Raw genomic sequence first — 10,920 nt, 5'->3', positions numbered from 1 at the left:
TTTGTGTAATACATACAATAATTACAGAAATTTTGATTTCTTGATATTTTGTATTTCTTGTGGAAATTTCCTTAAGATCCAAGTAGTGTATTTTTCTGTTTTCACCCAAAACACATGTAGGACATGTGCGCAACAAATTTTGCAACAAAGCCATTTTGTATGTTTTACTGATCAAACTGAACAACCTTTCCCGACGATATAATCATAAGATTCAACAGAGTTGCAAACTCTTGTTTTTTCCGGCAACAAACAACATCAAACACACTGTTCAACTGCCGTTTCCTGCAATTTGCTGAACCTTCGCCAATGCCGTACCGGCAAAACGGTTGTTAGTCAAAACATGTTTTTCTTCACTTATCACCTTAACGAATGCCGTAAACAGAGCTTGTTTTTTTGGTGACAAATAATATATCCTTTCCCAACTACTTGAACGGTCAACCACTTGAGCGGCGCCGACCGCAAAATTCCGGTTCGTAACGGATCTCGTGGCCAGCGTAAATACTAGGGGTCGGTGGGTTTTGTTTTGGTTCACGTGCGTAAACGTCTGGCCATTTTTGTCTTTTTTCTTTCGCCCCGTGTTAACAGATAGCTTTAGCTGGTATTATAATGTGCCTGTTGAATTACCCGACGACGATCGCGGAATACGCACGACTAACGGCTGCTCGGTCTCCGATGGATGCTAACTGCACTTAGGCAGAGACATAAATATAATGTTCCAAATTTGTCTGCTTACGCTAATTTTAGAACCACTCGAAAGCGATCCTCGGGAGATCTCCGAAGACGATGCGAGCCGGCCTCGAGTGGCTCTCGGTGTAAACTTTCTCCGCCCAAACTCTCCCTGGAACAAGTGCAACGGATGTGGACAATAAGTCGTTACAGTAGTTGCCCAAAACGGTGCTATTTTTATCCCCTCAAGTGATCACATATGGTTCACTTTTTCTTGGCTCTCGTGTTGCCAACACGGGGGGGAGGAGATTGTTTTACCCCGTGCTGGCAGGGAATTGGAAAATTGTTGATGCATTAGCATAAAATGGTTTATCTTATGATTGCGCTTGTCTTCCTTAGTAGAATCTGTTCGCATGCTGAGTCTGGGGACTTCTACTAGTGTGAATATTTGTAAGGGGATGGACAAGGTCAGGCCGATTTTAGCTAGGGACCGACGGTAATGCTGGCGAAGGATGAAACTGTGAAAAAGGAATTGCAGTGTGAACTATTTGAAAACATTCCATATTTAGAGCAACGTTTTTCATGATTACTAACAATGGATCTCGTGAGGTCGGAACGTGCCATCCGCATCGATTACCACATCACGAATTTGCAACCATTCGTATCCTCCCAGCAACGTCCGGCAAGGTAAGCAAGATCCTCGTCTTCCAACCGTTTTGTCTGCTTTCAACAGAAAACCCTCCCCCACGCAATCCGAGAAAGCTGCCGTGCAGTTAAACTAATTTTTAAACTTTCCACGCTAGCAAATCAAGCAATAAAAGAAGTGTTGCACGTGCCGGCACGTTGTTGGAGGAAAAAGATGCAAGTAGGTACGGCACGTCCGGTTTATGGGAATGGTCCAGCATTCGTCGATCGCACACGATCGTGCAACTCACGTGAGGACTTAATACTTCGGAGATCAGGATTCGCAAGAAGCATTAAAATGGAAAGAGTTACATACGAGTTTGGTATCAGTAGCGCCAGGAGGAGATGACGGGCAATTGGTTCACTTTTCAGTCGTTAATTAAATTAAAACTTTTCGCACGCACCTTCGCCCGGCGATCGTTAGATCCGACGTCTTACAACGTGTTTCGCATGCTTTCTGATCTGACTAATCTTTTACCCGAAACCAACGACAACATGCGAACACAATTCCTAGCAACGGTGAAAATGGCCCGAACCGTTTGGAAGCGTTTGCATGAGTTGGCAGTGTTCACGCGGATCGGTAATTGATATTAGCAAATTGATGAATTTTCAACACATCATGATGGTTTAAGTGGTAGGATAATTAACATGTCATATGGTTCGGTCGGTTTTATGACTTGAAACCGGAGGAGCTTTTTCCTAATATATCACATCAACGACGGTACAACCTTCAATGCACAAAGAGCATGAGTTCTTGCTGTTGTAATTGCATCGGGACAGGTAGGCAAAAAACGGCATTTTTCAATTTTTTTCTCAAAACTAAGGAATTTACAACTTATGTACATTTACATATGGTATTCAAAAATACGAAATAAAATTAAAAGTAATTTTTATAAATGGCACTTTTAACCCATGATTGTTTCCAAAAGTACCACCAAACATCAGTTATCCTAAATAATGCCTGGTTTACTCCAATCGGACATTAAAACATCCTGACCCTTGTTCAAACAACAGAACCATCGATGTTCTGTTTTGTTGCCGGAGGAATGCGCTTGATTGAAATCGGATACGGACACCGACCTGCCAATCGACGGTATCATTTTCCAATTAATTAATTTCCATCAGCGATGGCGTCCCGAGGGGCCCGCCATCCGAGAAGGAAGAACGTAAAGCTTAATCGCGCTGGTCAGCACTCAAGCTGATCGATTCTCGAGGTGGCCAGCGAAAGAGAAAGACTGTCCTCGGGCGAGCAATTGCGTGCAATTAATTCAATATTCATAACCAGAATGATTTTAGAGAACCCATTTCGTTTGCCCTCCGGTGAGGTTCAACGAGGTATCGGTTCCAGCTAACTCGTTGCCCGAACACCAAATTCATTCGGAAGGTTATGCAAGCGATGACCGGACGCTAGGAAGGAGCATGGTTTTCAGTTTTGTTTAGATTTTAGTACTCAAATTAAAGTGATTCTTAATGCATCAGCTTATTCCCCAAAGAGACATGTTTCGCATCAGATGGTAATTTGGTGAAATTTTCTTTCCTTCTAGCTTTGTCCTGTGCCATGTCCTTGAAGGCGCTTGTGCTGTGAAAAAGCTGTCTCATCACCCGTCGTTGTTCCAACGTTGAATTCAATTTCCTAATTAGTTTTTGATGGATTGGCGCGGGCTCTGTCGTGGGCAAAAGAGTGTTCGTGCCACGAGGAGTGAAGCAGGTGCTTTGAAGTAAGGCGTTTTTTTGCCTTCAGTTGGAACGTTGGAAAATTTCTGAGGTGTATTTTAGATTTTAGTGTCCATAAAAAATCATGAGGGTCCGCGACAGCAGAGCGGTAGCGCCGGTTTGAAAATCGGCCCATGAGCGCCGGGGCTCACCACCTCGACGGCGTGGGTTCGAATCCCAACCGAGACCGGACCCTCCCCTGTACGAGAGGACTGACTATCCACGTACAACAGGGAAACAAGTCTCGTAAGCCCTTAACGGGCAGGAATGACCAAGAGGTCGTTACGCCAAGAAGAAGAAAAAATCATGAACATATTTCATATTGTTTGTTCTTGTTTTGACTGCGGATGATTGAGCCCAAATGATGTTGAAACAATTGATATTATCATAATTAAACTGTACTGAAAAGATATTCATACAATTTACCTCATAACGATCGTTTAGAGGTTCTTTCACATTAATTTATCAGTATTGTCATCAATTTGTCGGAGCAGAGAACCATTTCCTAAACCTGGGGTCCTTTTCAAAACTTATACCATACGACGAACGAGTAGATATCAAACGAAACACTTTCCACTCGATACATATAAACCTCGCACTAATAATCAACAGGTTCCAATCACTATGCAAATGTATCGATAGGTTTTTGGACTACGGGAGATTAGAAAAATTCAAGCACACAGCCAAGTTACCAACATAACAGAAGTCCGTTTCTCCTGGAGGAACTCATCTTCGCTCTTTTATTGTTGGATTCCATTATAAATGTACACACGATTTACTTCCATTTAAATACGCGATGGGTAAAGCATCTGAAATAAAATAAGAAAAGGGAAAAAGGCCGAATTGTAATTCCCGCATCGTCGAATGATCTGTATCTGAATTGTACTTACGATACGGACGCGATGGCCCATGGCCTGACCGGGCAGGTTCTTGCGGAATCGGGCACGCACACTGCCACTGTTACCGTGCGAACGGGTAATCTTGCCCCAGATGGCGCGGAGGGTGGACTTCTTCTGTCGTCCGGGAACGTTGATCTTGGACTTGCCACGGTACACATACACGCATCGCTTGCCAATGTAGAACAGGACGTTCTTGCGGTTGCGGCAGCCCTCGATCTTCAGCAGTGCATGGTTTTCGTGCTGGTTACGCAGGCCACGCTTGTAACCGGTGAATGTAGCCTTGGCCCACAGCCGGCCGAAGCTCTTCTTCGGGCGGGGCAGGCTAGGTTTCGGAGTGCGCTGCTCCTTCGCCTTCTTGATACGGGCACGGATCGCTTCCAGATCGTTCTTCTTACTCTTGACAGCGACCGGTGCGGCGGCTGCCTTGCCCTCAGCCTTCTTTGGGGCCTTCTTGGCAGCGGCCGGTTTCTTAGCGGTATCAGCCATTTTAGATTAGGCTAAAATGGAATCGAATGAAAACTTATGTTAGATCTCCGAGCTTGGTACGGATACGGATGTCATGTTAATGGGTATAGTGGTGAACTCCACAAAAACGGACGCATATTTAACATTTGCCATGGCACGATACCGATAACAAAGAAAACAGCACAGGAGATGAACCAATACGGGTAATAACACAATTCCAACCACCCGTGAACAGCAGGACACCGAGGTCGAGTGTCAACAAACGTTAAATTTCCGGTTGTTTCTCGAGTATATCGACGACAGAAATACAGAAATATCTACGCACGGTAACGAGAAGCATACACTCTATCGATTTATCTAGGAATAATGCAAAATGCGTCGGTTTTTGTAGAGTTTTTACGATAATTTTGCACTACCTTTCACAGAATGTGTCCAGCTACAGTACACGATGCCGGAAAAAGAGAGAGGAGGCTTGTCAGTCGCTGTCATCTGACGTTTGTGCTGTTTCCGCTTCTCCTCGCTGGCGTTCCACTTGGTTATACGCTGGGGTTGAATTCTTCCAATCACATGACATGTGGCGGTTGAGCATTGCATGGTAAATTCACAGCAACGTGAAACGAAAATGCGTACATTTAGCTAAAATCCCCAAGTTATTAGTTTAAAAGGAATTTAACAAATGTTGAAAATACTTCCTGAACTTTCTTCATTAGTTTTCTATCCAGCAGAATGGAATATTCCGTGTGTAAAAGGATTTGCATTCCTGCTTTTATAATTCATTCTTGTTTCGTAGATTCCCACAAGAAATAATTGCTTTTTAGAAAATTAGACGGTGGCTAGTCATTCAAAGCACCTATCCCAACAAAACGTTGAGCAAATCTAATTTGAATTTGATTCATTACCAAAATATCAAGTTCTGGGTCATACAAAAATGAATCAGTCATCAGGTTTACATAAACATAAATTAGCTTTAACGAAACATTGCTTTGTTACTAATATCACTAATGTTTTATTGTATTATTTTTTAGGTTTAATTGGTGATAGAAGCAATATTATTATTTACAAATGTATGTTAACAAGCTATTTATTCCGCAGTCGTTTTATCATCATCAAACATTTTCAGTCACTCGACGGAACAGATTTGCGGGTGGACCGACGCATTTACATTCCTTTGGGGAAATCAACTGATTTAAAATACTTCTTCAAACCGTTATAAGGACTCGCCCCTCATGATATCGATTCCCGAAATGTCGTGCGAACTAAAAGGTATGATCCCTGCAATCTCTAACGTCTTTAATTTTGTAACACACGAACCGAATGCTCGTTTCAACTTTTCAGTAGACCCTGTATTGGTAAAAGATCATTGCTACGGTTCATTTCATGATCGCGGAAAATTCTGCTTGTTGAACATCAAAACATAAACGGATGCAGAGTACATCCTCCGATCAGGAATAAATTAAAGCTGGCACACTATTAAACGATCACCATCCTCCAGAGTTTCATCGACATTTCTTCTCTTCGATTCTTAAAGTTTGCTTCTGGTTTGTAATTTCCTGTCACACAGCGAAGAAAAACACACTATCCTGAGCAGGCAGCATCTCTTATTGCGCGTGTTTTGTTTTACCTTTGGCAGGTGCCGCAATCTGCAAAGCAACGCCGCTTCATAAATTTAGAAAGGAACGAAGGCTAGGGGATGTTTTTCACGTACACATTCCCTCCTACGTGAAGTGGAATTTGAACTGGAACGGGGACCCGTGCTGGAAGTGATGGAATGGATTGCCTCCACCGAATCCGTTGCGGCCCGCCTCCGGATCGAGCGGATCCTGCCCGGCATCGAACTGCCTTCGCTTCTCCGGATCGGTCAGCACTTCTTTAGCCGCGGCCACATCGATGAACTTCTTCTCGGCCATCTTCTTCTCGTCGCCCTGGAAGTTATCGGGGTGCCACTTTTGTGCCGCCTTTCGGTACGCCTTCACTATCTCCTGCTTCGTGGCGGACCGTTTCACGCCCAGGATTTTGTAGTAGTCCCTTCGTTCCGCTTGTTTCTGTACCCTCTGGGCATGCTCGATGCCATCCTTTGCCCGCTGAAGGTTGTCGTTGATGTCAAGTGCCTCGCGGTATTGTGCGATGGCTTCATCGTACATCTCGGCACCGACAAGAGCCTCCGCCCGATCACACATCACCTCCGGGTCGGCGTAAATATCGAGTGCTTCCCGGCATCGGCTCACAGATGACGTGAATTGTTCGTCTTTCAGCAGGCAACTGCATAGCAGCTGCTTGCCGTTGTACACAATCATAGGGACATCCGGTTCCAATTTGATCAGTTTTTCGCCGGAAGCAATACAATCCGCATACCGCTGCTCCTCTCGTGCCGTCTGTGCATCGACGTACACCTTGTCCACTTTCTTGATCTTTTTGTAGAACGGGAAACAGTCTTTGTGTTCCGGATCTAGCTTCAGACACTCGCGAATCTCCTTCAGAGCTGCACCGGAATCACCGATGTCGTAAAGAATGCGCGACAGCTGGTAGTACCCGTCGGTACTATCGTGAGATAATCGGTTCACCGAGCGGAAATCACTGACCGCGGCCATACGATCCCCGAGCCGGAGGTACATCTGGGCACGAGCCTCCCGGATTTCCACTGCCCAGGGGCACACCTCCAGCAGTTGGGTTAGGAGCGCGACGGCCGTATTAAAGTCACCCCGTTCCATCAGGTCTACGCACAACACCCACTGATCGCGGGCCGGGCCGATCCGGCTGAAATGGACGTTTACCTCCGGGTTGTGCGGATCGTTGCGCAGCACGACCATCATGTCCATTTCAGCGTTCTCAAAATCGCCCATCTTCAGGTACACGGAACCACGCTGCGCCCGGGCGGCCATAAAATCTGGCTTCAGCTCGAGCACGCGCGAAAAATCATTGATGGCGAATTTGGCTTTTCCGAGGGCGAAATATACCGTACCACGTTTGAAGTACGTCAGGTAATTGTCCGGGTCGCCTTCTGCAAGTGTTTTTTTCGTGAGGAAAGAAAGAAAAGAAAAAATATTTAAATAAACAATCAAATGAGGAGGGTCTTATCTCTTATCAAATCTACCGATGAAAAAAGAGCAAGTGTCAAGAAGAGACATACGAAAAGACACGTCACTCGAAACAGACAAAGTAAACATGAAAGTAAAAAATTTACGTGTCGTTTCGCTATTGGGATTACATCAAGAAGAACCATGTTTTGATTGATAAGAATTAAAAGATTGTCAACTTAGACATTCACTTGCTACAACGGGGCAGACGAATGATTGTACAATTGTACAAAACTAAACATTCCAATGGAGTCTACGGAATGGATGTTCAAGACAAAGTTTTGCAACTTTCTTCTATCAACAAAGAGAACGTGGTTAAAGAGGAAACAACTTTTGTTTAACAAGCGAAGTTTTTGTCGCGCATGGTTCCAACACTGCCGTGATGATTTACATTGTGTACACACTTTAAACTTACCAACTGCTGCATGGTAGTGAGTTAATGCATCCGAGAGCTGACCTCGCGCAAGGAAATCCCTTCCAATTTCCAGATGCCGATCGATTTCGGCTTGTGAGGCAGTTTCAGCACCTATCGGAAAAGCGGGAATTTCAACAATTATGTGCCGGCTGGTAACGAAAAACTGTAGCGATCAATCGTTCGATCGCATTGTTGACAAGGAGAAGCTAACAACAAACGGTACACGTCAGTGCCTACATTGCGTGGAACGGTATCTTGAAGAAAACCGTACGCTGCGTGGGAACGTCTAAGAAACGGAACCACACTTCCTTCACTTACCTTCGAAGAACAGTTCTATTAATAGGAAGAGCAGCACTGTGCCCAATCTGCGACTATCGGCCAGCTGTGACATGTCGTGAATATTCAACAACATTTTGAACCCGTTTTTGTTCCTTTTCGTGTGTAAATATGCCTCCTTCCTGCTGCCACGGGCGATTCCTCCTGCGCCACGATTGTTTTCGTACTTTACCGGAGCACTGTTTGATCGAAATGAAAACACTCGAGCCTTCAAGAATTACGATTTCTTGTCCCTAAGATAATCGCATCACTGGCGTAATATTTATCTCACAGCCTTCCGCTTTGCAACTGGCATGCGACGGACAGAACTCCGCGAACTGTATCCGAAATCCTCCGTCGGTGCAGATTTTCATTCGACAACTGACGTGTTTTTGGATCACTCGGCTTCGAGCGATTTTGACAAGTCGCTTGACAGCACGGATGTTGTGGTCGACGCTGATTGGACGAAGTAAATTGCAGTCTAGTGTTGGCAAAATAGGGATTCGGAAGATTTGAAGATTCAATCCCATCAAAATTCTAACGGATTGAACACCCATTTGTCGAATTCTAATGATTTGAATACCATTTAACAGATTTTAAAAATTTGATTCCATTTGGATTCAAGTCAGATTTGATTCATTTGGGATTCGAATCAACATTGATTTGTTTGGGTTTCGAATCCTGTTATTGGTTTAAGATTTGATTGGATCCGAATCTATTAGATTTGATTTACCCACCACTAGTTAAAAGGACTGAAATGCTGCAAGGGCACAATATTCAAAATTCCTGTTTGTGCGTTTTCCATACTGTCAGTTTGAAAAAATCGTTTATATAATTAAGAATAATAAATTATAATGAAAAAAAGATTTTATCTTGAATATTTATTTTAAACCTAAAGATCAGCAATGCTTCACGCCTCTTCTGCAATATTTCATTATTTATTAAATACTTTGAACTCACAAAACCACACTTAAATACACAAATATTTATACAAGAACCCGTATCAAACACGCAGTCCCATGCAAGCGATAAATAACACTGTCCAAATGCGTGTCGCATGTCCTGTTTCTTGATGACCTTACCACTTGTGTAAACTGTGTGGATCACGATTTTCCAATATAACTTCGTCGATGATCGCGCGCACGTCGTACGAAATGTTCGTGTTGCGCAAATCGAACTGCTGGAGGGTGTTATTTTCGTAGACACGCTGCAGCAATCGTTCGCCCATGGCCGGCCCGAGATGATTGGAGGATATGTCCAAGCGTTTGATGGTGTAGTTGAATCGTATCAGCATCAGCAGATATTCCTCGATCTGCTCGTCGATCGAGCAGCAGCTAAGATTGAGACTAGATGGAAGGGAACGAAAATAGATATGCAAACGATTTCATCAATCATCGCGCCAAGTTGCGTGTGGTACGAAGCACTGGGCAACTCACTCCTTAAGTGGCATTTGGAACACGCTGGTCATTACAAAGACGGCCCCCTCGGTGAGGATAGGATTAAGCCTCAAATCCAAACGCTCAATTTTACGATGCCGCAAGCGCCACGTCAACTCCTGTACACTCTCCGGAGCTAACGTGGAATAAGACATTGAAATGTATAAAATACCCCGCAGCTGTTGGCACCATGCCATTACTTACACAGGAAGTTGTTGGTCAAAATGACCTCCCGTACGTTGGGGAAAGATTTCGGGGTGATCGGCTCACAGAACGCTCGCAGGCCAATATCTCCGCAACGGCAGTGAGGGAACGCGATCGTGCGCAGATTCGGGCAACCCTTGTTGAGGGCGATACTGATGCGCTTCATCATAGTTGGCTCGAGTTTGCTGCTGTGCAGCCGGAACTCGGTCAGCTCGGTGCACCGTTCGAGGCCCTGCGTCATAAGCTTCACGTCCATCTCCGTGATGGTCGCACAGCCGAGGAAAAAGTTATGCCCAACGTCCTTTACATCGTACGTCAGACTGATCCGCTGCAGTCGCCTTAGATTTGCCAGAATCGCATCCAGCGGCACATGATCACTGTTGTCGGACAGTGAAGGCTGCAGGCGCTCGACACGTAGTTCCCGCACGAAAGGTGAACACAAGTCAACGATCTTTTTAACGCTCTCCTGATCGTAGTCGGTCGGCTTCAGGTGCTCCACCATCTCCGACAGATGCTGCTCGAGATAGATCCGGATCCAGGGCTTCGTTCCAACCTCTATCGGTGCAAAGTTACGCCACCGGTTATGGAAGGCCCGCATCCAGAACGCATCACTACGTACACGTGCACAGAGGTTCTCCAGCGGGAAGTGGAGATCGAGTAGATCAAGCAGATACTGACGATCCTCGCACAGTGGCAACTCACGAAAGTACGGCACGGTCATCCAGTTGTCGGCAATCGCCTTCAGACACAGGATCTTCAACGGTTCCGGCACGTTCAGGTCCCAGTCGAGATTAATGGCGTCCAGCTGGCGACTCTTGTCGCGGTTCAGATGCCGAGCGCACATGTACGCCCGGTAGGTGTTCAGATCGAGTGTGTTTGGATATTTCATCTTGTTCTTTGCAAAGAAAATATCACCGATCCAGCTTTCGTAGCTCACTGTTTCTGGCGTAAGGCGTGTCTTCGCTTCAAAACGTTCCACCACACTGAGGTTCCCCGATGAGGGAATTCGTGGACACCACACAACAGCGCCGCAAGGCAACACAGTTTGG

General features: G+C 45.1%; 3 protein-coding genes across 3 annotated transcripts; all 3 read right to left on the bottom strand.

Annotated features, from left to right (window-relative positions):
- Positions 1-3,751: 3,751 nt before the first annotated feature.
- Positions 3,752-4,926, bottom strand: LOC131271520 (large ribosomal subunit protein eL33). The gene is made up of 3 exons (XM_058272975.1): positions 4,844-4,926; positions 3,954-4,459; positions 3,752-3,872 (listed from the first exon to the last, which is right to left on the bottom strand). The coding sequence occupies exons 2-3, from the start codon at positions 4,446-4,448 to the stop codon at positions 3,849-3,851; spliced, it is 519 nt and encodes a 172-aa protein (XP_058128958.1). The 5' UTR covers positions 4,449-4,459; positions 4,844-4,926; the 3' UTR covers positions 3,752-3,848.
- A 496-nt stretch (positions 4,927-5,422) lies between these two features.
- Positions 5,423-8,596, bottom strand: LOC131271683 (dnaJ homolog subfamily C member 3). The gene is made up of 3 exons (XM_058273189.1): positions 8,235-8,596; positions 7,917-8,027; positions 5,423-7,425 (listed from the first exon to the last, which is right to left on the bottom strand). Exons 1-3 carry the CDS (start codon positions 8,326-8,328, stop codon positions 6,143-6,145), a joined length of 1,488 nt encoding a protein of 495 aa, XP_058129172.1. The 5' UTR covers positions 8,329-8,596; the 3' UTR covers positions 5,423-6,142.
- A 713-nt stretch (positions 8,597-9,309) lies between these two features.
- On the bottom strand, positions 9,310-10,760 carry LOC131259477 (dynein regulatory complex subunit 5). The gene is made up of 3 exons (XM_058260978.1): positions 9,872-10,760; positions 9,668-9,803; positions 9,310-9,577 (listed from the first exon to the last, which is right to left on the bottom strand). The coding sequence occupies exons 1-3, from the start codon at positions 10,758-10,760 to the stop codon at positions 9,310-9,312; spliced, it is 1,293 nt and encodes a 430-aa protein (XP_058116961.1).
- Between the last annotated feature and the right edge of the window lie 160 nt (positions 10,761-10,920).

This window comes from Anopheles coustani, chromosome 3, assembly GCF_943734705.1.
Source record: "Anopheles coustani chromosome 3, idAnoCousDA_361_x.2, whole genome shotgun sequence".
In the NCBI taxonomy this organism is placed as follows: Eukaryota; Metazoa; Arthropoda; class Insecta; order Diptera; family Culicidae; genus Anopheles; species Anopheles coustani.
The sequence above is the reverse complement of the archived record's forward strand: the minus strand, read 5'-3'. Positions and strand labels throughout refer to the sequence as shown.

Excerpts from the sequence above, each read along its gene's own strand:
- LOC131271520 (XM_058272975.1), bottom strand. The coding sequence starts at position 4,448 with ATGGCTGATACCGCTAAGAAACCGGCCGCTGCCAAGAAGGCCCCAAAG. Across the intron at positions 3,873-3,953 it reads TGGGCCATCGCGTCCGTATC|ATGCTTTACCCATCGCGTAT; the intron begins GTAAGTACAATT and ends ATTTTATTTCAG.
- LOC131271683 (XM_058273189.1), bottom strand. The coding sequence starts at position 8,328 with ATGTTGTTGAATATTCACGACATGTCACAGCTGGCCGATAGTCGCAGA. Across the intron at positions 8,028-8,234 it reads AATAGAACTGTTCTTCGAAG|GTGCTGAAACTGCCTCACAA; the intron begins GTAAGTGAAGGA and ends CTTTTCCGATAG. Across the intron at positions 7,426-7,916 it reads TCACTACCATGCAGCAGTTG|AAGGCGACCCGGACAATTAC; the intron begins GTAAGTTTAAAG and ends AAACACTTGCAG.
- LOC131259477 (XM_058260978.1), bottom strand. The coding sequence starts at position 10,760 with ATGAAATATCCAAACACACTCGATCTGAACACCTACCGGGCGTACATG. Across the intron at positions 9,804-9,871 it reads TTTGACCAACAACTTCCTGT|CTCCGGAGAGTGTACAGGAG; the intron begins GTAAGTAATGGC and ends ATTCCACGTTAG. Across the intron at positions 9,578-9,667 it reads TTCCAAATGCCACTTAAGGA|TCTCAATCTTAGCTGCTGCT; the intron begins GTGAGTTGCCCA and ends CCTTCCATCTAG.